This window comes from Accipiter gentilis, chromosome 8 (assembly GCF_929443795.1).
Source record: "Accipiter gentilis chromosome 8, bAccGen1.1, whole genome shotgun sequence".
Lineage (NCBI taxonomy): Eukaryota > Metazoa > Chordata > Aves > Accipitriformes > Accipitridae > Astur > Astur gentilis.
In genome coordinates, this window is record NC_064887.1 from 31,081,183 (window position 1) to 31,106,793 (window position 25,611).

Genomic DNA, 25,611 nt, shown 5'->3' on the forward strand with positions numbered 1-25,611 from the left:
CAGGGGCGCCAGCTATTTCAAATGAGTTCACCGAGAGGAAGTTCACAAGGTCTCGCTTGCCACATCCACACTTCCATTAACAGCCACCCTGAGATGCCCACGGGCCTGACCCAGAATTGCCTGACTTCACTAAGTCCAGGAGATAGGGTGGAGGAGCCTTACGGGAGTTGTGTTTGTGGTTGGAGCGAGACATGGGGGAGCTATTTGCATAGGAGCTGTGGCCCTTCCCTACAAAAATCAAGTAAAGAGGAAGGACACACACTGCAGAGTGTCAGGCATTTTTTTTCCAGCAAAAGCTGTAACTCTTAAGGAGCCGCAGGCAAAGAAGAAAAGCTCACCGGCAGCCAGCAGGGAAGGGTAATCCCCATCGGCCCTGCCACCATCTGCTGACTTAGAAACCACTGAAGGCTTATCACAAGATTGTGATAGCCTTTGCAATGGTCTGGAACAAGTCACTTCAAAGGAACTGGTGGTGGCTCAAAGAAGCAACAACTCCTTGGGGGCACCAGCACAAAATTAGCTTCCCAGACAGAACTCCATAATGGTGAAATACGCCCTGCTATTTCCCTCCAAACCTGGCCTCAAGCCAAAGCTGAGGGCTGACTGGCCCGAGGTCTCTGGCAACTCTCTCCAAAACAATGCCAGGAAAACTGCCATGTGAAATGAAAACGCAAAATAACATGCATTGCCAGAACATGTTGCAAAGCCCTCATTTGCTTAATGAACTACCTGTAAGGAGCACACAGCAAGGCACAGAGTGGCACCAGCACAGAATTTCCACAGCTGGTGGAAACAACTGAACAAGACAAGCTGAAATGTTTTCAGTTGGGTTTGTATGATTTATCTTCTCTTCACTGAAGGTTAGGAGGAGAAATAAATCCAAAAATATTTTAGAGATCACCTCTGGATAAACAGAAAAATAGTGGAAGACAGTCATATCAATATTAAACCAAATTTACAATTGCTCCACAAAGAAACACCATGAAAATTCATGATACGGGACAAAATCCTGCGCAGTACAATAATAAAAACTGTTCACAAGATCATATGCATTACTCTTACAAACAGTAATGAGATGCCCAGCTAGACATGAGTTAGTTGTTTAACCTGTATGCTGACAAATTCAGTATCTGGCACAAATAAACACATATACTTTCTGAGAAAACATCCTTGCAGGAGGTATTCCCTCATTTTGCTTTTTGTAAAGGGGCGTTCCTACAGGTAAAAGGTGCTCTGCAGTGGAGCAGTTTGCTGGGTTCTGGTTCCCTAACATACACAAATAGAAACAATAAGTGCAGGATGTTCCGCTCACAGCACATGGGTTGTAACCTATAACGCAGCTCAAGCACCAAAAGGAAATATCAGAAGTTTTCCCTGGCAGATAATAAACTAGCTGGGCTGTGGTTCTGATCTCTTACAGCCATTGCAGTGTTTGTATCTCCTTAATTATTTTCTATTTTTATTGTTTTGATCAGTATACATTTTCCCTAATTGAAAATTCTAGGAAAAAGAAATTAAAAACAGTGAGACACTATTTCCTGATAAGTATCGCAATGGCATTATTTCCCTCGGAGGCTTGCTTTTAAGCCCAGCAAGCCAGCCAGTTTTTTAAGCCATTACATAATTGGCCATCTCAAAAAGCATAAAAGCATTTGAACAATTTCTAAATTATTTGCCTTTGCTTAGAGTCATATGTCTTGGCAAGACATAACATGATGTGATGTCTGCTTCACATTCATCTAATTTTCCTTTGAAAAAAAGCAGGAGTTTCTCCATATTTTCTCTCTTGAGCTGTACATTTTCTTGGCAGAATCTTCCTGGATTAAAACTCTTGTTGCTACCTGAGTAGTTTAACTCGCAATACTTCTTAAAGTGCCTTCAGTCCCCACTGGTAACCATGAATAATTACAGCAAGTTACTCGCTTGCCTTTTAAGGAAAAGGATCATGGGGAAGAGTTTTTATCTGGTCTCTTAGTCTTTTTCCCTCACCCCTAACCAGCTCATTTAATATCATTTCATCCCTTTTATTTCTTAATTTCTTCTTTTTTTTTTAATTGTAAGAGTATTTTGGAAGTGAGGCAAAGTGACAAGCCATTACAAGAATATTGGAAAACACTCCTGATTTAATTCTGGAAATGGAGATGACTAGAAAGGAGACTTGGGAGTTTGGGTAGCCTGCACTGGGCACAACCTGCTCCAGGAACCTCCCCACCCTGGTACAAGCTATTACTATAATTTGTGCAGGCACGGTCCACTGTCCATCCCAAAGAGCTGCCATGGGATCTGTGTCATGGAACATTTTTGTTTGTCTACCACCAGATGACTCCTCCAGCCTCCCAGCTATGAAGAGCTAGAGTCAGTTTTAATGAACTCAACATCTTAATACCAATATTTTAATCCACATCTAGTTGTCAATGAAGAATATACCTTGATGGCATCTTCTGTGGATACCGAGTGAAGGCTCACAACAAGAAGTTGCAGAGTGAAGCTGCCCCCTTCTCAAAGCACTGAATGTTGTCACTTAACAAGCTGCACTTGATCATACAACAACCCCCAATGGAGTTACTTTAAAAGTAATTTGCTGATCACAGTAAATGCAGCAGCATCACAGCAACCAACACAGCAATCTTTGCAATACTTACAAAGCAGTGTTTCAAAACCGGAGGACAAGCTGAGGGCAGTTCACGCTTCCACAGACTTGCATTGAAATAAATCTCCACTGAATGTTACTATACATTCTGTGGGTGTATCATGAGATTCTGCTGTTGATCACCAAAGTCCAATCATATAGTGAAGATGTAAAAGCCCTAACAGAAAGTCTTACTGCACTGTACGCATAAGCTTTCACAATTATTATTCACATGTGAACCTCACATATAGAAAATTTATTGTGATATATTAGACCTTGATGAAAACTCATCCATAGCCAAGAGAGTGGAAAATCATGATGAGATGTTATACTCGTGTACTTAAGATTGTAACAATATCCCACTACTTCTATTAAACATTGCTTTAAGGACAGAAGTTTACAATGAACTGCCTGCGTTAATAAATTCATCTCTGCACTGTCACTGGCAATCACATACCTTTATAGACTGTAAGTGCCCACAGAACTGTATCATTCTGCATAGCCTTGCACATCCAAGCCTTCCAGGAAAAAACTCAGCATCCCATCAGACAAAAGTCTACATTAGAAGAAGTACATAAGCTACACTTAGGCAGTCTGATTTTTTTTTTAAGTGCTTGATCATAATATTCTGTGAATACAGATGATTTATATAAAATTATATATATAGTTATATATGTGGACTATATATATAGTGTATATAGTTATATATGTGGATAAATGTTTTAAGTGGAGTTAGATTCAATCTTCTGTTCAGTAAACCCTATCATGGTTTGGTTTATGCAGTTTATGCTAAAGTGCTGCTGCTTTTTTCCTCCTCTCTCCTTTGGCAAGTGATTGTATCTGAGATATGATATAGATCTCCGTAACAAAAAGACTGGGTTTCAGCTACATGGCAAAGAAGCGTTTCTATCACATCCTGGGTTCAGCTCTTATGTTCAAGCATTTGATGAAAACACCTATGAATGTTGTACCTACAGGATCTGTGGACTTCTCTTAGTGACTAAAGGCAGCTCACCTAACAAAACTAAGAATTCTTGGAAAACTTCACAAAACCCTGCAGAGTAGAAGTTACTAGATGGAACAACAGGTTTTGCACTGTTGTAACTTGATCTGGTAAGTGGTCTTGTAGAAAAAAATAATCTCTTCTTTGCAGAAATAATATTTACTTTCTGTAAACTGAATGAGAAAAGGGACTGATGAATAAAACTAAATAAACTTCAGTACCCAAACAGGTGTGTTATGTAAAAAAGCATTACACCGAAACAATTTTCTAATCTGTAAAGCCTACTACAGTGTCCTTTATCCAGGTTAATGTCAGCGTGCTGGAAAGCAATGGAAAATTACAAAGTATGGTATTTGCTGCATAACAACACATAAGCTTTCAGCTGCACAACAAAAGAGCATGAGACTGGACCAAAGAATTAACTAAAAGTTAAGCAGGAAGTAGTTAAAAGAAAATTCCAGCATCTGCAGTAAGGAACATAATATTTGCAAATCTTCTCTCTATAGGTGGATTTTCTGTGGAGGTTTTCCACAGAAAGATGGCCTTTTGATTGTTTTGATACACAATGCTTACTATAAATGGTATAACAGAAGCAATTACCCTAGTATGAGTTACAGCCGTTTTGTGAGATGACAAAAAGCAGATAAAATGTCAGCTGATGCTTCTTTACGTAAGGGAGTTACAAAATCTCATGACGTATTTTTCAGAGCTAACTGTGATCAAATGTCTACATAGGAAATACAAAACATATTGAAGCCTTATGGAGAAAAAACCAGGGGCTCTGCTAAAAAAAGCCCAGAGAACCGAATCACAATGGCAGAGAAGTTCACAGTTTAAGTTCAGTAGCCAATTACCAATAAAGAAAACTTGGTTTTCTACATTCAAGTAACAATGAAAAATATTTTTCATTCTAATAGGTACAGTTCAAATAGGAACAAAAACCCATAGACGAGTGTAATCCAAACAAGGTCTCTGAAAAATTATTTGAAATTAAAGAAAATTCCATAGATCTGATCCAGACCGTGGCTGCCAAAAACTAATAGCTTATGTTTATGGCCTTTTCCTTTAAATTCACCATAAAAAGAAATTAAAGATCTTGCCACCTAAAAAAAATGGGACAGATCGTAGCTAGGATGAAATTTTCAGAGTCAGCCCTGCCTCAAACTCAAACTATCATATGGGATAAAAATCTTGTGCTTCATATTCCATTCATCTACACTCCTTGGAAAAAGTTCGTCCTAGAGTGCTTTGAGCTGAGTTTAAGTCATTTAGGGCTTGTTTTTTCAGGAACTAGTCAGGCAGGACTGAATTTGTGACTACCAAGTTTGCAAATGAGGAAAAGAATAATATTGTCTAATACTTTTAATCTGAAAAACAAAACACATGGTTCTGGAAGCCATTCTGCTGAGGCTTCATTCATTAACTTTCATTTAAAATAATGTGAATTCGATGTCTAGTCACCTCTCAAAGCAAAGACCTCAACCTTGTTTTGGATAAGGCAGAGATTCAAATTTCAGCTGTTATTAATGAGCAATTCTTGTGTTCTTTTTCTCTCCAGTTTTGTGACAAATTGATGTTTACCATGTACTCAGAAGTGTGCAGATACCCTACAGCCACATTATAATACAGGTAACTGCCAAAGAATTTGCAAAGCAAACAGGCCTACCTGGGAGAAACCTGGCCATGATGCAGAACGATGAAGTGTACAGGAGTCTCATTTCACATCTTGTCTCACTGGTTAAATTTGATACAAAGTCACTCTTTTCACCTTAGTTTCACTCCAGCCTTTGACTCTTAACTGAATCTGTCAAGAATGTCAGAGGATTAAACTGATTAAACTCAGAGACATTAATAAAAACAGAAGCATGGAAAGAGTTACCTGAACAGAGTTTACTCCAAGCACATTTTAATGATAGAAATGACAATCTTCTATATCAGAAAGCATCCCCCAAAACTCTGGTTGGCTTCCAAATAAAACACAAGCAGTGGATTTCTGTGCCTTCTTCAGTAGCTGTAGTGCAAAGGTAAGCTTCTTTGAAAAGGGGGAAAAAAGGGGGGAGGAACCAAACTTGCTCAGGTCTTGCCTAAATCAACCGTAGCTTTTTATGCTATCTGCCTATTTTTTGTACACTTTTTTTTGGATAATTCCAGGAGGAAAAAAAAACCCCAACCCAAACTGATTTGGATAATGAGGTATACTCCCATTTTCCTAAGCAATGATCAATGCCCATAGTTACCCATTTAACTGACCTCCCACCTCAACCTCAGGTTCCTTGTCTCCCTGAAACAGGTCTGTGTAGGGAGCCAGAGCCCATGCACAAGTATTTCTTACCAATCACTGTCCATGGTATTTTTATTGAGTGCAAGGCAGTCCAGTTCCCAGATCTCACATACTCTACATTCATACGTATTTCTGACTGGAAGAAACTTCTTTTGTCTTCCAGACAACAATACCAAAATTGCGGTAGTCTAGAAACTCCACAACCTTTTAAATCTTATTTTCCTGGAAAAATAAATAAATCTCCCTTGTTTTAAGTCCAGGTAATGGACTATTTCTGTTTCCCAGCAGAACCTAGGGGTGCTAATGAAACCAGGACCCAAATGACTGAAGTGCTCCATGAGGACACAGAGTAAAGAGACAGACAACTGGCAGACCAGTTGCCTGACCAGACAAACCACGGGGTGATTACATAAAAGTTTAAATCAACTACATAACCGAACACTTTTATTAACACATTTCTGATTAGCAGAAGGCAGCAAAAGAAGCTTAAAGACATTGACATCCTCCTAAGGTCCTTAGATATTCAAGAACATTTTCAGAACATGCAGAATTGTTACCATATCCTTGTACCCATCAGCCTTGGATTGTATTTTCGCTTCAGATGCAATGTATTAAAACTTTCTGTGATAGCAAACTTCAGATTAAGCACATTTTGCAACAAAAGAGCAGAAAAGTACAGACTGAAGAAATAAAACTGGCTTGCTTGCCAGGAAATTACTGCACTATTAAACATGACGACGAGATTCCTGCAATCACAAAGGAAGCGAAAGCATTGGAAACATATTAAAAAGGCTGGTATATAAATTCACTTCTAGTTTAAGTGTAAGCAACCCCAATGATTTCAATAACATTTACTCCTTTGAACTAGCTGATACGAGGAGTCTTTGCTTTACCAATGTTCTTTTCACGTAACGCATGGATCCTATCAATCTATTGGCTGGACAATTTTTCAGTTTCCATAGAAACCTGCAAATGCAAACAATGGATACGGAAAAAATCTGTTTTCTTTCATTCTGTTTTATAAAGTACCTATAAATATTCACTCACATTTCTGTCCATGTGTCACAAACACCACGTTTCCTTTGGAGCAGCTGTGATGGATACATAGACTGCTCGTTACACCTCTGAGCCTGTGGTGAACATAAACCTGACAAGGCTTTCATGTGGATCTTTGTAACTATGAATAGAAATATGCCTTTATTTAATACTGTGCATCATCTGCCCACTGTTTTAGAAAAATACTGGGTGCTTACTGGAGATGATCAGCTCACTTTATCAGCACCTCACTGGGGACCACAAGAAGCCTTCACAGTCTCATGCTCTCACCAGAATACTCACACCAGCACAGCTCTGGCAGAGCCTTTCTGTTAGTCAACCTTATCTTGGAAGTGGCCAGACACCCCACTGTGCAGGTGAAACTTGGCAGAAGTCAAAATCATCCTGGCATCCAGACAGCTACTTGTATTCTGCTTTGTCTCAACTCCAAAGCGTAGTCTGCAATCAACTCAGCAGTGAGCAGAACTAGTGAGAGGACACGCCTTTTTTTCCTGGAAAAGCAATCTTCCCAGAGATACTTTAACTCTAAGATATGCAACAAAATCCTTCCTCTCGCTAAGGACACAATTTTAAAAGGTCCACAACTTAAAGGTACGTTATTTTGTTATTTTCACCAAATATGATGCAAAATAAGAATAAACCCACATGCTCTCTAAGAACCTTAAGTTCTTAGGCCATATAGAAAGGCAGGACAGCTAGAAAACAACAGACAAGCAAAAATCCATTAAAAACTCTTAATATTTGATTTTTAAACCAATTTGGGGAGGTAATTTATGATTATAAAGTGGCAATATTATAAACACCTTGTGTTTATTTTTTATTTTTTCCCCCAGTAAATTATGAATTCTAAATCATCTTGCCTTTCAGTTTAGCACATTTCTCTGACATACACAGCAGCCAGCTTGCAATGAAAGCCCCTGGGAGTTATTCCCATGCATCTGATGACAAAGTAATTTTTTAAATTTTTTTAACAACACAATATAATCTGATGGTTCAAGTATTTGTTCACTTCCATTTTTTGATAGCTACAATTAGAAATTTTGGAAGAACAAAAAATATTCCAAATGATCCATTTATCTTTTTATATTCAAGTTACTTAAAATTACCAATTTTTTTCCTGTCTTTTATTTAAGAATTTCTAATGACAGCTTAACCTTGCAAAGTTCAGTTACAAAACAGAGCTTTATATGGCTTGGATTGTAAATTATTATATTAATAGAGCTTATTCTCAAATAGAGTATCATCTCAACAGTAAGAGCAAAAATAAGCTCCACATCATCATTTATCATGTCATACAGTAAGAAACAAACATCCAGCAAAAGAGGGCAGTAATACTCAGTGAATCCTTCTGCATTTGGAAACTTTTGGCTTCCTTAAAAGTTGTCAAAAACAGGTCTTGTGGGGCTCTACCTACTATTGGGGCAAAAAAAAATAATTGTATGAGCTTATATTCCACTATGTATAGAATTATGACTTAATTGCCATGTGCAGTTGTTAAGAAACATCCCAGAATGGCAGAGCCGAATTTGACTTCAGGGGTGCAAATATTCCCTATGAGCATTGAGGAATTTACTAATTTTTCCCACTGAACCATAGCTACAGATAAAATGAATGAAAATAATTGGGGTGGGAGGTGGGTAATGCATTTGCTGGAAACATTTTGTTGCTTTGAAAACTGTGCTTAAAGGCTGTGCATGCCTTGCAAGGAAGATACGCGATGGGCTTTGCAAAGCCTCAATCTCCCTTCCACATAAATGCCATCTCAGAAAAATCATTATTATTAGAACAATAGCATTTGCCTTGGATTTTCAGGAGTCAGTGCAAAAATGGAGTAGCACCAGTGCCGGGGGACAACATTTTCCCTTCTGCCATTCCGCCCCCCCTTCCTTCAGTGGCATTACTGAAGCATGTCAGTCCTTATGGATTGCTGTATCTTCTGCCAATACTGTCCTTAGGGAAACAGTAACATGACCTCAGCAAAGAGGTGTGAATTCGATATATATTCTATATGCAACCTTTTGTATGCAGTCAAACTTAAAGTAGAAAGAGGAACAAACAGCTTTCAGGGAATCACCTCCTCCAGAAATTTCAGCCAATGTAAAAATGTTGAGGTTGAGGAAGCTACTCTGTTCCACAGGCTGCTTTCAACTGGACCAAAGGGTACTTAAAATAACTATCACAAAAGTAAAAATAATACTGACTTTTTGCAAAGATTGTTTATATGCTAAAATAATAAAACAAAACAAAACAAAAACAAAGAGCACTTATTAGTTGATGGATAAAATCTCCACCTGGTGGTGAGTCCTGCCACAGCAAACTTTTATTTTTAAGAAACATTCCTGTTCCAACATAAAACCAGTTCTTTATGATAGGCAATCCCAAAACAACAAGTGGGGAAGGGCAGCCTTCAGAAAAACAGCACTATCATATCTCCCTGATTTTCCATCTTGGAAAGCTGAAGAATCCTTTCAGTTATACTGCAGCTATCAGGCGCACAAGTGACCTTCCCCAACCAAAAACACACTTACAGAGAGCTCAAGTTGCACTGTATGTAGGGTAGGGTGGAAGGTGAAATGTGCTGACTTTTTTTCAGCTGCAAAATTGCTGCTTCCCAGGGAGAAGTGCACTCTGCCAAGGCTGAAGTTCTGCCCTGTTGCTTGCTTTGCACATTGGCTATTTATAATAATCGAAAACTTTAAGCAATAGTGTCTTCCTGTATCCCCAGGGTCCTCCAAATCAGCATAGTTAGCTTTGTATTGTCATTTTGGGGGTAATTCTATAGCTCCCAACAATTAGTTCAGTTTTCCCCTTAACGTTGCTGGTTCTACACCCTAGACACGTTTTCTGGATTTACATTTTCTGATGCACCGTGTTAAAATGTAACATCTCACTTGCTTAATATTTTTGGTAAAGTCTTATTATCTAACAGCATCAATAAAAGCTTTGTAAGCAGAAAAAAATCAATGTAAAATGGACACATAAAATCTACGAAGCCAGATCCTTCATCTACTGCATTGTGCATACCATGCATCCCTTTCTATACCCCGTTCTGCTGGACATTACCAGTGCTTCATTATTAGTCAGTTTGGCTCATGACACCTTGTAATGCAGAACAAAACATCCCCTTTTCACACTTGATAAGACTGAGCAACAGTTACAAGGCTTGCACATAGCCACAACCTGCAGTGACCTACAGGAACAGGCTCCCCACAGCCATCCTTTGCTTCAAGTGGATGACCAAGGCCAGTAGTTTTTTTACACCTATGTGTGTAAATGTATAAATATAATATATGCCTTTTCCTATGCCAGAAGAATCATGTGATTATAGACTTTCATGCAACATTCCCTAAAAACATCTAGGATGACCTACTGCTGATGTATACAAATTATTCACTGACCACAATACAATTCTTCTGGGCCAAAAATAAGATTTTGTTTAAAGTGGGCCAAACCCACTTTCTGTCAAGTCACCGATTTGCAATTTAAACACAATCAGCATTGAACCTCAAAAGATATCGTTATTGAAACAGCAATGGATTTTTTTGGCGTTTAATGCTGACATCAAGGGCGAAAGTGCAAGCAATGGGAAGACAGCAGCAAGCCCCCAGCACCACGCTGTAGAGAATTACACAGCTGCATTACATCCAACTTATTTCATAATACATTTTCCACGCGCAATGAAGACTAAAAATAGTAGTAGAGTGTACTGATTAAAAAAAAAATAACCTATGACAAAAAGGTAAAGCATCCTCAAATGGCAAAATCTGTGCAGCATGTGAAGGAAATGAGCAAAGATGTGTTTACAAAGCGACTATACAGAGCGGTGGGGGGTATTTTAAAGCAAAATGCTGTGGAAAAGTCCCTGGTAATTTCAAAATAAGACGCCCAATAACGGGATGTGGTCTCATCAGAAACACAAACATATAGAAATAAAACTAAATACTCTCAGTATTCATTTCTCCCCTTCGTGCACATTCATTTGCAACATAGGTGCTCTGCAGCGAGCCCCATTTCGCGCGTATGGAGAAAATAAGTCCTCCGACCGCTTGTTTAATATCAAAATTACCTCATTAACCATCTACACCCCCCTTCCCAAGAGCGCCTAATGGCGTGTCAGACCCGGGGGGGGGTGGGGGGACCCAAACGCCAGTAGGACACTGACGGTACGGTGCCCGGTGCCCCTGTAATTTCTTCTGCCGGGTGGGTTTCCACCGCACTTTTCAGTCAGGAACGGGCGTTTCCTCCCGCGGGCGCGGGGCCACGCCGGCGGGCAGGTGCGATAACAAGCTGCATTTTTAAAACATGACTTGGAAAAGGGACGATTGGGGGGTGCGGGGAGATTTCGGCAGCTCCTCGGACGCCAGGCACCCGAGTCGCTCGGCACAAGGCGAGCCGCCGGGAAGCGCCGTGGAACTCGGGGCAGGCTCCCCGCCGCCCTGCCCTGAGGAGACGCCGGCGGCCCCGCGGAGGACAGGGCGAGCCCGGGTGCTGAGGAGCCGCCTCCGCCAAAGCACCTCCTCCTGCTCCCCTTCGCCGAGGCAGCCGGGGACTCAAAGGGACGGGGGGGCCTCAGCAGCCCCCCTCCCCCTCAGCCACCCCCCAGGCGGGTGCTCCCCTCAGCGCCCGCCCCCCAGCGCTGCCGGCTGGAAGAACCGCGGCCCGCCGCGGCGGAGGCTCGGCTGCGGTACGACGGCGGCACGGCCGCCGCCTCATGGCCGCCGCCGCCACCTCAGCGCCCCCCGCCGCAGCGTGACGGCAGCCGGGGGCGGGCGGAGGGCCCCGGCCCGCGGCAGGTGGGAGCGGGCAGCGGCGGCGGGGCGGGACGGCGCGCAGCGGCGCGAAATCCCCCATTTCGTGATAGTTTCCGGCGGGCGGGCGGAGAGGGGGTGACTCATTCGCGGAGCCAAGGATAAATAGGCGGGCGCCTACCTGGGAGCGGCATTGGGTTCTCGGCGCCGAGCACCCGCAGAGCCTGAGCCGTAGCGAGAGCCCCGCCACAGCCACAGCCCCGCCGGGACATGCTTCTGCCCTGCGCTCTGGTGGCCGCTCTCCTGGCTGCTGGCCACGCAGGTGAGTCCCGTCCCGTCCCCTCCCCTCCCGGGGGCAGGAGAGGGTCCGGCCGCGGGTGGATGGTGCTTCAGACCATGGATGGGGATTTCTTTTCTGTTCTTCTGAGCTGCGGAGTGGATTAATGTTATTATTATTTTTTTTTAACGTTCTGTGTGGTCTCCTGTGATTTCTGGGATACTTGATGTGTGGTAGAAAGGATGTCAGGCCTCCGTTGGCCTGTGTGAGATAATCCAGCCCTCCTGAGGAGGTCTGTTGCTGTCAGGAAACGCAGACGAAGTCCCATGCTTTTGTTAATAGCTATTACCTGTTGTAGACCAAAGGCTAGCGTGAATAGATGCTCACTCTCTGTCTTCCTGATAAGCATTAGACTTAAGGGTATTGCTTGCCAAAGTTTGAAAAGTTAGCTTAGCAAGATGAGAATGCCAGTGTAGCTGTATATGATGCTAATCAGAGCATTTGGTTTCATTCTAGCCAACCCTTGCTGTTCAAACCCCTGTCAGAACAGAGGAGTATGCATGACAACAGGATTTGATCAGTATGAATGCGACTGTACACGGACAGGATATTATGGAGAAAACTGTACAACACGTAAGTATCTTAAGTCTCTCTTTTCATGGAAATGAAATTTGAGAATTCAATTCCAGGAGCGTAGATTATTCTCAACAGCTAAATTACAATAATCTTTCCATTGACGTTCACAGCGGAGTTTTTCACATGGCTGAGGCTAACATTGAAACCTTCGCCGAATACTGTCCACTACATCCTCACCCACTTTGAAGCAGCCTGGAGTATCATCAACAATGTTCCCTTCTTACGAGATGCTATTATGAGATATGTATTAACGTGTAAGTAAGACTTCTCTCTAGTCCTCTTGACTGGCAGAAGGTGCTTGTAGGACTTTAGAATATTGTACTTGATTGGTCCATATATAAAGTTAGCAGTCTAAAATGCACTAAGGTAAAAACACTTTAGCCAAAATTTAAGATTTCCGCATGATGCGGACTTGTATGAAACACGCTTTGAAATGGAAATGCATTTTGCTTTGATCTCTAGTAGAATCCATGATTTTGCTAGCATAACCTTTGCACCAAATTGCTCATGTTAATAGTTGGATCCAGCTGATAATCCAGGACCCAATCCTGTTAAATGGGATTACATTTACTGAATAACATCAGTAGCTGATATATGTGGAATTTGTCAATGCAACTGCTGCCAAAATACATGGAAAAGATCTGACCTTGTGATTTATTTTTTTGAGACTAAAATATACAGTTAAAAAAAGAATAAAAATCAAATACTTCTTTCCTTTTCAGCAAGATCACACTTGATTGACAGCCCACCAACTTACAATAGTGATTATAGTTACAAAAGCTGGGAAGCTTATTCCAATCTTTCCTATTACACAAGAAGCCTTCCACCAGTAGGACTTGACTGTCCAACACCGATGGGTGTTAAAGGTAAGGAATAAACCAGATGCATAATGCTCACTTCTAGGAATTTCTACTTGTCTTCTTAGAAAATACCATGAGACCTGCTTGTCTATAACCTGTTTTCGGTGTAGTTAACTTGAATAGCCATGTTTTCAATACACTGTGTAAAGACTGAGAAGACAAGTATTCTGGTTCTTGTTATTGAGTTACATGCTAAAAAGGGAATTTGTAAGTTTCTAATAAAATCAAGAAAGTGAACATAGAAAAGCAGATAATTCCCTTTATTTGTATGCTGCTATCCTTCAGTAATACATTGAAAGTCTTAAGCCTTTGCGTTGTTAGGATCAAAATTAAGTATTGCATAAACACAGTTGTCTTGAATATCTCGCTGTTTCTTTCTCTCACAGGTAAGAAGGAGCTCCCAGATTCCAAGCTGATTGTGGAGAAGTTTTTGCTAAGGAAAAAATTTATTCCTGACCCACAAGGCACAAATGTGATGTTCACATTCTTTGCCCAACACTTCACTCATCAGTTCTTTAAGACGGACCACAAGAAAGGACCTGGCTTCACCAAAGCTCTTGGCCATGGGGTATGATCATAGGTCTAACTTGAACACAGCATTTAGTTCTTAGGAGCTACTGAGCAGCTAGAATGGTATCTTACAGGTTGTCAGGGTATGCAAACACTGGTGCACATACTGTACAAGGCTGTTTGCCACAAACTGATGGGCTTACCCCTTCTGTGTCTTCTCTTTAGGCAAAATTCTAGCACTTAATAGCATCTCTGCCTGGGTCAGAACTGCTTGTGCAAGGCATGTGGTTCTATTTAAAATATCTGCACAGTGATGTCTGACCTTTTTTTATTATTACCAAGAATCTGCTTTCACTTAAAGCATGTTAGATCTAGTGAGTATCCAGAACTTCTCTGGACTCTTTCTGTCAGTTGCAAAGAGCTGTATCCAGCACTGTAAAGTATCTTGTGGGCTGCTAATTGAAGAGACTTAGTTTAAAAAGAACTTCAAAAGCAGACTTGGATTTAGGATCTTTATCTACAAAACAGGCAGCCTTTGGACAAAGTTCTTCAATATAAGTGTAATGTGTATGTCTAAAACAAAGCTATAAAATATGCGTGTATATACAAAGAGCTGTCTGCATAATAGAAAGCTGCTGACACTTTAAACAGAGTCCTTTTAAATTGCCAGTCAATTTAACAACTTGCTCTCCTGCAGAGATGGCTCCAGTAGCCAGGAAATAATTTGGTTTCATCTTAAATATCAGTGTGTGATACTTACAAGGTAATAATAATATAATTAAAAAGTAAACATCTAAGGGATGAACTCCTGTTGCCATCCATAGAAGTGGGACATATCTTAAAATAGCAAAAAATGAGGGTTGGCTTCATGTTCCAAATGCTTTTATTTTATAGGTTGACTTGAACCATATTTACGGAGAGACTTTGGAGAGACAACTTAAACTGAGACTTCTAAAGGATGGAAAGCTAAAATACCAGGTATGTCTTATCTCAAAACTCCTGCCTTCTTATTGGATGGCACATACTTCCTAAAACTAGTGCTCTGTGCATGGTGTAGTTGATCTAAAGTGTAAGCCTAAAGTCAGACACAGTCAATATAGCTTAACTCCTAAGCATCATAGCTTACAACTCTTTGTTCTTTCTCCCTCCCCCTTGCAGATGATTGATGGAGAAATGTATCCACCAACAGTGAAGGACACTCAGGCAGATATGATCTACCCTCCTCATGTACCTGAACACCTGCAGTTTTCTGTTGGGCAGGAGGTGTTCGGTTTGGTCCCAGGCTTGATGATGTATGCTACAATATGGCTGAGGGAACACAACCGGGTCTGTGACATCCTGAAACAGGAGCATCCAGAGTGGGATGATGAGCAGCTGTTCCAAACTAGTAGGCTTATATTGATAGGTGAGTGTCACTCCTACTATGTGCAACTCTAACCTTCTCGTGAGCTTGACACTTCTACCCATTATCTACTGCAGCTGCAGTAGGTGTAGTAAGAGGGAAAGCTGTTACTTAAGTTGGTGTGTGAGGGCACTTATCTGAGCCTTCATGACCTGTCCCTGGGATTGTATTGAGATACAGCTTCCTCCCAGCTATGTTAAAGGCAGAACTGAAGAAAACTGAGCTAAGTGATACTTAATTCCTTTATCTAAGGGAAACAGAACTGAAAGCAATGAAAAGGCAGGAAGCCAAGGTTCATTTCTCAGAGAGAAAGCATGTGAGGCAAGATGACTTCAGACTCTCGGATCTTGTGGGTTTTTTTGTGGGTTTTTTCTCCTGGGGTTGGGTCAGTTCAGGTATGCTTTAAAAGAAAGGCTGTGATTAAGTCTAAAGTTCAGGAAGTTATATAAAATGTAATTCTAAATACTTCTGTCTAATTGTCTGTTCATTTTGTCTTATGTAAATGGTGATGTACGCTAAGCTTGAAAAGACCTTGCCCAAACTGACTGAAACAGTAAACCAAGACAATTGTATTAAGCAGCTCAGAAGCTGAGAGTTGCTTTCAGATACCAACTTTCTTTGTTATCCCCTCCCTTTATCCTAAAGAGTATGGTATAGATGCACACAATGTAGATACCCATGTGTGCTGTTCTGTGGTACATACAAGGAAGCTTATCTTGGGGTGGGGGGGAAGCAGGCTACTTTACCACAGCCAAAAACTCTTGGGATCTTAAGTACTGTTCCACCCCTTAGTCACATCAAATACATCAATTATTTTCTAGAAAAGATTACAGAATGTTGAAGTGTTTGTTATCCTGATCACTACAGTAGTTTTTTAGAACAGTTCAGAAATGGTGTTTTCTCTCAGGAGGGTAACCACCTAAAACATCTCAGGCAACCAGTACCAATATTGTCTTCTGTTTCTTTGACCAATAGGAGAGACAATCAAGATAGTTATTGAGGACTATGTGCAGCACTTGAGTGGCTACCACTTCAAACTCAAGTTCGATCCTGAGCTGCTGTTTAGCCAGCGATTTCAATACCAGAACAGAATTGCAGCTGAATTCAATACTCTTTACCACTGGCACCCACTTCTGCCTGACACTTTCCAGATACATGACCAGGAGTACACTTTCCAGCAGTTCCTCTACAACAACTCTATAATGCTGGAACACGGCCTTTCCCATATGGTGAAGTCTTTCTCCAAGCAAAGTGCTGGCAGGGTAGGTACTTTCTCAAGTTGCACAGAGACATAAACTGTGGGCAGAATAAAGGTATCCAAAACTAATCATACACTATAAAGTTACAACTTCCTCATGACTCTTATCGGGAGATCTTACTACTTTTCATCTCTATTAAATAGGTTGCTGGTGGGAAAAACGTTCCTGCTGCAGTACAGAAAGTAGCAAAGGCTTCAATTGACCAAAGCAGACAAATGAGATACCAGTCCTTGAATGAATACAGGAAACGCTTCATGTTGAAACCATTCAAATCATTTGAAGAACTTACAGGTAACAGTTTTCATCCTTTCTGACAAACAAGGGCCTTTTTATTAAAATGGCTGACAGAGTCCTGCAGTGCTATTACTGAACTTGAACAAGATAGTCTTGCAATGAAAATAGGATTTTTTTACTTATGGTTTTTCTCATCAATAATTACAGGAGAAAAAGAAATGGCAGCTGAACTGGAAGAGCTTTATGGCGACATTGATGCTATGGAGCTGTACCCAGGCCTTCTCGTAGAAAAGCCACGACCAGGTGCCATCTTTGGTGAAACAATGGTGGAGATTGGAGCACCGTTCTCTCTGAAAGGACTGATGGGAAATGCTATCTGCTCCCCTGAGTACTGGAAGCCTAGCACCTTTGGTGGAAAAGTGGGCTTTGAAATAATCAATACTGCCTCCTTACAGAAGCTCATCTGCAACAACGTGAAAGGCTGTCCTTTCACTGCTTTCCACATCTTAAATCCAGAACCCACAGAGGCAACTATTAATGTTAGTACCTCAAAAACAGCAATGGAAGATATCAACCCCACACTACTACTGAAAGAGCGATCTGCTGAGTTGTAAAAATCCATCTATTTATTTAACTATATAATTTATTCTATTTATGGCTTAAAGTGTTTAAAAACAAAACTTGAGCATCTTCTTTGTGGGGGTTGCCCTAGATTCCTTACTCAGGTAAGGCTTCCATTTACGAAAGGGATTTTCTGTGTTGGAGCTCTACAGTGGTGAATCCCTTGTTTAAAATCTTCTGTAACAGAACTATGTATTCCAAAGTGGACAGAGGTTCCAACTTTTTTTAATGTTGTTTTAATACTTGACAAAGGGTGTTGGTGGGTTTTTGCCTTTTCACTTGATAGGTCACATAACACTACAAAATCAGTTATTGCCTCAGCAACTTCTTAAACTTGAAAGCAGACCATTGAACTAAAAGTACAAGAAAAATTTGACTTAATGAAAACTGCCAGAAAAGATTATGAATTCAGTATGAGCACTCCAAGATTAACAGAAAATACATATACTTGAGACTCACTTATTTATGTTAAGTCAGAAAATGCATTGCATTTATTGTTGATACTACCTCTCCCTTATTGCAAATAAGGCACTTTGTATAGTAACTTATATGTTTGTTTTTATGTGTAAATCTACTTTCATGTGGCATTACACTTTTTTTTAATTTAATTATTTTAAAGAAAATAGAATGTCTCTTGGATCCTACTTGTTTTTGAAGCATATGTTGCAGAAGTATTATTTGTGTAAGAGGATGATAAGGTACTGAGCTTAGAAATAACTGACTCTCAGGCTGCAATACAAGGCTGCTTGTATTTTGATACAGATGTTTTATTGTGCAAGTTTGGGGAGGTCTTTAACTTAGTCCAAAGTATTGGTATTCTTTTCATAGCTGTAGTTTGCTGGTCTAATTGATTATATAACTTTAATATCTGTCATTTTAAGGACAAATGGGCGGTATAGCTTTAGTTAAGGATGTGACTGTAGTATAGCTTTGTGTACCCAAAACAGATGTTATTGGGGGATAGTGAAAACTGAGAAGCTGTGTAAACATATACAGCAGAGAAACAAATACAGAATGGATCTAGCAAAACTTCAAGGCAGCAAGACTTGGAGGTAGCTTATGTCTATGTATGCAAGCCATACTTGTGATTTAGTTCTATTTATTGTGGGGAGGAGGGATAATGTTTTGTTTATGAGTTATTAACAGAGGCATTTTGAGTAAGTGGCTTAAGCTTAATTAAAACTGGCTAGCTAGCACAAAATCTAGACATATTTGTCCTGATCCAGCACTAAAATATCTAGTCTCATCTGGGCACATAAGAAGTTACACAGGATCTTGTACCAGTACTTCAAACTTTGCATACAAGGGTATCTTTTTTTAATTTCTAGAGAGGAAATGTAGAAGATGATCTTCCCATAAAAACAGCTGGGGAACTGTAGGTAAAAAGAAAGTCACTTCAGACTGGAATAGAGCAGCAACCTGATATTCTGTGTCCCTGCCCAAAATTCCTTGACTACTTGTGGAAAAGGACTTGAGTTTTCTATTTCATCTGAATCTCTCAAACATTTGTAGAGGCTCGTACATTGTAACAGCTATGGCAGTAGTATAGTTTGACTGTGACTTCTTTTTCTTTTGATTTGTTTAGAGATGTCAATTACCTTATGCTGTGTAAGTTTGTAATTGTCAGTGTGAATAGCTGAATCAAGATCTCCTGTAGTGATCAATGCCGGTGATTGATTTGAGGTGGTCATTGGTATGAATGCTTCGGGATAAAGAAGGGCATTTGTTTTCCTTTTTCTATTTGAAACATGAAGAATGGAGATACTTCAATAACCTTGTACTGTATATGATAAGAAGTGAAAACTGCTTGGACACTTGTTAAACATGTAATTGTCATTAAGATCCATCTTTGGAACACACTTCTTCAGAGCACCCTTCTGCCATTAACAAGGAAAAGTGTTTGGTTTAGAGTCAAAGGGAGACAAGTCTGGACAGATCTAGTTATTTTGGGGTAGGTAAAGAGGAATTCCTCAGACCATGTCATTTGAGTTGAGTTATAAGCCACTTCAGAAAGGAATCCTGTTCACTCTGCATTTTGTACTCTGCAGCCACATTTCAACAGTCACCTATTACCCAACCTGCTGGGTTTGGCTGGGTTCAAGTTGCTCGTGATAAATGTGTATGTTTGAGATTATTTATTTAAAATTCTGTGAATTGTTTTTCACTTTATTTTTGTAGGACAAGAATGTTTTTAAAATGCAGTTGTTTATATAAATAAATAGAAAATATTACCTGTGTGGGCTCATTTGTTTGTGACTTCCTTTAGCAATTTCTAGTATGAAGCACTGCTTTCATCTGATTGGCCACTTAAGATTAGAGAATTCCAGGTAATTACTAACAGTGTTAAATTCTCTCACATATCAGACCTAAGATGCCTCTAACTTCAGTCATCCAAATATGGTTATTTTTTTTTCCCCTTTCATCACTGGCGAAGAGGGATCTTGCTATGACACCCCCAGAGAAGCCAGCTGCTATTCATCATAGTAAAGATGAATATCCCCTGAGTACCCAGGTGCTTTAGAGGGGAAGTACAACATCGGCGTTGCACACCACCACATTGGTGTAACCAACCTCCCTTCATGGTTCTTGAGTGCTCAGACTTTCCCAAGTAAGAACAGTCCATAGGTGTTTCTCTTCAAGCTTAGTGTACTCCAGAAGGGGAAACTGCTTTGGGATACAAGCAACCACTAGCTGAAGCCTTTGCACTTGAGCAGGTTTTCAGCAGTGGTAGCTTGTCCCTGTTGTCAGACAGCAAACTCTGAAGCTGTGACAGCCCCTTCTTCATTAACTGCCTTCCCTTCACCCAAAGGTCCTGATTTCTTATCTTCATCACAGTTATTGACTAACTTTGCAAAGAGTGGTGCAAGCTGGAAAGATGGGCAGAGGGGCTAGGACAAGAGCCTAGTAAAAACAGGCAGGAATGTGTTCCTCTCCTACAAGGAGTACCTCTGAGGCCACCCAGCCTCTTCCCTATGTTCTCATCTCTGATAAGAAACAAGGGGAAATTGTGAAGGAGACAACCAAGGTGATTATGCACTCAGTTGACTCCTACCACCTCCACCCAGCCAGTGACCAAATGTCACCTCAAGCACTCTTCTGTCTCCAATGCAGTCCTTTACCCAGAGTCACCTTCCTTCCAACCACCCAAAATCGTCTTTGGTCCAAGGCTCATCCTGGTGACCCACAGCTCTATATTCCCAACGGCCCTCCAGCCCCGAGAATATGACAGCCCTCCTGCCTCTGCTGCGTAGCTCCTCTCCATCTCCACCAGCATGCAGTTCCCTTACATTCCTGTTGTACCCAGGCACCTAAACATCTCCCACAGCTCCCCTCAACTTAAAACCCAGTCCTCCTCACTTCAGTGGCCATCTTCAGCCCCCAAAATGCCACGTCCTGACTCTTCAAAAGCATCACTCCAGTTCCTCTCCTGGGCACATGCAGAGGCTGTGGGTGAATGGAGGCACGTGCAGACTGTCTATGAGCTATGTGAGGGGGTTTTTTTCTTTAATAATCAGTCAACTCTTTCCCTCTACAAGTTAATTAACATCTGACATTTCTGTTTTGAGGGAAAGTTAAGCGAGGGAGCAAGTGAAGACAAGGCTGGTCGCTTCAGCTGGAGGAGGACAGGCTTGGCCACTGCCGCCAGGGTGGCGAGGCACTGTGCAGGGAGGCCCAGCAGTGAGAAGGCAGCAGTGAGGTCATCCGTGGTGAAGGTGTTTCGAGTGACTGCTGCCCTAATTAGGGAAGGGCCAGTCTGGATGGATTTGGCGCAGGATGGATGAGATAGATAGCTTGATCATGGCAGAGCTCCTCCTTCCCTCTGAGCAGGGGCATGTCCTGATGATACAAAAGGCAAGAATGTTCTTCAGAGGAAATGTGCCCTGCGAAATACTTGCTCTCCAGCCTGGGTTGAGGTAACTGTTTCACCCAAGGCAATGCAGTAAAGGAGTGGGGCTCAGTGTTTAAGTCATACCCTTGGAGGGAAGTCCATCAAGGAGCACAAGCGGTCTGTGCTTTGGGAGCAGGTCACCGTACACCATCGCCTTTACCGAGGGCTTTTGCTGTACGTCATTTGCTCACTTGCTCACTGCATAAGAGGTCTTTACGGGCGCTGAGTAGGAGCCCCGCGGGCATCTGACCAGGTTTATTACTTCTGATACACTTGCTGGAGGTGCGCTGACCTTTACGCTGCAGCACTAATGCTCCCAAGGCAGCTGCTTTACCCAGATTTCAGGAGACGTTTCTATCACAAGTGGCTTCTGCGTTGCAAGAAAATACTCCTTTGGCTATTGGCATCAACCCAGAAAAGTCAACAGGTAGTTTGACCAAGCTGCAGGAAGGGTAGGAAGGAGAGAGGGAACCTGGGTAGAGGGGAATGGACACATCACTTGTTCCTTGCCTGTTCACAGCCACTGAAATAGGTGAACAGCTCTGGAAAACCTTATTGCAAAGACCTGCTGTTTCCTTTAGAAGACCAGAAAGGAAAAAACCTGCAAGTCGTAAGAATGTATACATAGGATAGAAAGGAGCAGGCTGTAGCTATATACTCTAAATATGGAAAAGGAGGTGAAGGGAGAGATCCTAACCTTTTTGCTAAAAGGCATGAAAAGAGCCACGCAAAGCAGAAATGCAGCAGCATCACAAAGAAAAAACATACAGAAAAAACTCTCCTTGGAAAGTGCTGAGTGCTCCTCTTCCTTTAATATAGAGTTTCAGTTTGGAAGTAACATTATGCTGAGAGGCAACATGATTGGTTTCAAATGTACTTTTTTTCCTCTGATACTTATTTTTTAAAATTAGTACAAAGGCTGTAACTCCTGTGCTTACTTACTCTGTAAATCCAGACATTTTCATTAATATTGGCAAGAGACTGACCAAAACAAACAAAAAAACCCACCCCCAACCACTACATTCCTCCTCTGATATTCAGGAGCGAGACAAACAAGAAAGTAGATGTCAAGAAAGTGAGAAGGAAAAAAGGTAGCACAGGAAATTCACAAATTTTCTTTTCTGGGATTTTCTTGGCTGAAAATCCTGAGACCGCACTGAAAATCTCAGCATTCACTTATAGCCACGCTAAAGCTTGAGAAACCAGACTGTCAGAGGTGGCCTGGTCAAGTTGGGAGCTGAGAACCCAAGCTCCAAGAGAGAGAATATTAAAGCTTGTGAGTTCTCACTAGTTTACCATCAGGAGAGGGCAGGGTACAAACCACTCAAGGTTTGACACCTGCTGGTTGCTTGTCCTCAGTTCTGGGCAAGCCAAGCCATTTTATCCAGTGGGTATTAGCCATCAGATAGAAAGCAAAGCACAGAACTCCCAAATATGGGGGAAGAAGGCAAATAATGTTCAAAGCATCTACTTTCAAACCAGCCGACTGCATACCAGCTGAGGATCTAGGCCATTGCAGGGCACGTCTACAGAAAGTTGAAAATACATTGCATCTTCTAATCAACTGTAATCCTAATATTCTTGTTTTCTGTTAATTAGGAGCTGTTACCACAAGGGCCCTGGGAAAATACAGTCTCACGTAACTAGGAGCATCCTGCTTGCAACCGTCTCAGATCTTTACTTAATACAGTAGCAAAGTAGTAGTTCACGCTTCTGTCTCAGGATAAAACCAAAAATACTCACAAAAAGTAAAGGAGGATCCTGCGGGAAATGCATTCTTGCTCTGTACTTTATTTTTTCATGGTAACCAGGTGTAGCTCATTACTTCAGGCTTACACAGTAGTGGATATAGGTGTGTGCAAGCATCCTTGTTCAAACTTGCCCTGCTGACAGGTAATTTTAACACCTATTCATTTTCCACAAAAGGACTGCATTTGTGGTAGACTTTTCTATGAGAGCACATGAAACTTTTTAAACACACACCCCCCAAAATGGGCAAATGCCCATCACACTGAGCACCATGGAGCAGCCGGGTTGCAGTTAGAGAAGGCATGTTCCCCAAACAGCATGTCATCTCATCTTGCTTTTTTCCATACCATGAAGATCTACCCAAAGAAAATATTTTCATAAGCATTCATCATGGAAACATTGTGCAAGTCACACTGGCTTTAGTGTAACGCCATAAAATATGGATGCTAATAAGGATATTTCTAAATTTGTGCTGGCAGGTCTTCAGAGATGGGAGGTGAGACCAAGACCCCGAGAAGCAACACAGCTTTGGCGTAATAACCCAGCTGTGCGAGACTGCAAAAGCATCAATTGTTCAGTATGATTTTAAGCCCCAAAAAGCTTCTGTGAACTATGACAGAGCAACAAAACACGGCTAAAAGCTGCAACACTGACTCCAGATATGTTCTCCAGCACCTTCAAAACCTTACCCTGAGAACTGACACAACTTGATAGCCTTTCAGTTGTGGCTTTCGCACCTGTTGCCTAGGCAATATTAATTAATCCTGCCTAACAAATAATGGCAGAGTTGCTAAGTAGCAGTCATAGGTAATAATTAAAACAATACTGCGTTGAGCTTGCTCAGCTGTGAAATACTAGTTCTTACATAAGGCTGTGATGTAACATGAGATGATCCAATCACATCTTAGAGAAGCTGTTAAAAAGGTATTATGTTGAATGAGGCAGGGAAGTAGAGACTATTCCAAGTAAATCAGGGCTGAGATTTTTATAGCACAGAGAATTTCAGTGAAAGCAGAAAATTTGAAATATACTGTATTTTCTCAGTGTCCAATAAATTGGTGGAATTTCAGACAAAGACAGGACTTATTTCTGGCCCTGGAACAATAAAACCAGCTTCTTTTCACTGTTTGCTAGGTGAAATGTTTCCATGTTTCTCATCATAACTGACCCAGTCTTAATGGTAAACAAAAGATTTCCCAGCTTGACCATGAAATGGAAGTTCTTTTACAGATCAACCAAAATATATAAAATCATCCCAAAAGCAAGCTGACATTACTGTATAATAAGTAAGTTTGGATGCTCTCAATAATCTTCACTCTATATCAGATACATTTTTCATTCAACTATAAAAGCTCTCCTGCTCAGGAGACAGAGATGGATAAAACACTGTACTGAAGTTTCCACATGTTCTTCCTCAGTCCGAAGAAAGAAAAAGGATCCTTGCCTCGTTTTGAGGAAAATTTAAGGAGCATATGAATGCCCCACATTAGTGTCTCCCATAACTGTAAAACAAACATCAGAACATTTAACAAGAGATGAGACTTTGAAAAGCAACTCTGCTTTAGCAGAGCCCAGGGTTTTGGTTTCTGCAACTCTTTGGCACTTCTGAAACCATCTCAGATAGATCTTCTGTTTGATATTGAAGTCCAGGGATCCCCCAGAGTGCCAGCAAGTGCTCTGCATTACTTCTAGTAAGTAGGTGCCAAATCTGTAAGGCTTTTCACTTAAAATATCACTTTAAATAAGATGTAGAAAAAACAAGAGCAGGCAATGGTTTACCAGTAAGCCAAGATCAATAGTGTTTCATAGACTAATTTTTAAAAGCAACAGCAAAAATAAACCATTTCTCATATGAAGGCTTTGTGAATAGAGACTTAAAATCCCCAAGGTTCCTCATTTTTTAGGAATTTGATTTCCTCTTTCAAGTCACTTCCTCAGCCACCCTTGGTTGCAAATATTTCTTACAACTCCCTTTAAACCTTCTATGCAAACAAGTGAACATTTACTACCATCTTCTCAAATATTTGCTTATTCAATAGTCAGGTCTACAGTGACTTCAGATCTCACATCAAATTTGGCATTGGTGAAGCTGCACACAGGATTTGAGTGACGTTGTTCTGCTGCAAACATCATTTGCAAAGTTTATGTACTTTCCCAGGAACAAGGGGCAGCTACTTTAGTGGTACTTTCCAGTCGCCATCTTCAGCGGGATGCAAGGGAAAGACAGGTACAAAGGCATTTTCCTATGTAATTTGTTAGGGAACTGAAAAATCTGCAGGCGTCATTCAACATAAAACAGCACCTTGGGACGCTTAGTACTATGAAGCAATTTGAAAAAAACGCTTCTGTAACTGCATATCAGATTTAAAACTGAGTTCTGAAAAACTGAAGAGCTTATCTGCACCTCCTGACTTTGCAAAAATGGACAGGGAAGCTCTCTAGAAAAGGTTCCCATGA

The 25,611-nt window shown here is 41.0% G+C and overlaps 1 protein-coding gene and 1 long non-coding RNA gene across 3 annotated transcripts; one reads left to right on the forward strand and one right to left on the reverse strand.

The window, feature by feature from the left end:
* Positions 1-613: 613 nt before the first annotated feature.
* LOC126042071 (uncharacterized) lies at positions 614-11,994 on the reverse strand. 2 transcript variants are annotated; one of them, XR_007507059.1, is made up of 3 exons: positions 11,899-11,994; positions 5,299-5,436; positions 614-901 (listed from the first exon to the last, which is right to left on the reverse strand). It is a non-coding gene; the product is annotated as an uncharacterized LOC126042071 (long non-coding RNA). The 2 variants fall into 2 exon arrangements; XR_007507060.1 differs by lacking the exon at positions 614-901 and adding an exon at positions 3,086-3,185.
* PTGS2 (prostaglandin-endoperoxide synthase 2) lies at positions 11,858-19,711 on the forward strand. Its single transcript, XM_049808662.1, has 10 exons — positions 11,858-12,039; positions 12,511-12,627; positions 12,741-12,884; positions 13,353-13,496; positions 13,877-14,058; positions 14,895-14,978; positions 15,159-15,405; positions 16,378-16,664; positions 16,805-16,952; positions 17,103-19,711. The coding sequence occupies exons 1-10, from the start codon at positions 11,988-11,990 to the stop codon at positions 17,507-17,509; spliced, it is 1,812 nt and encodes a 603-aa protein (XP_049664619.1). The 5' UTR covers positions 11,858-11,987; the 3' UTR covers positions 17,510-19,711.
* The last annotated feature ends 5,900 nt before the right edge of the window (positions 19,712-25,611 follow it).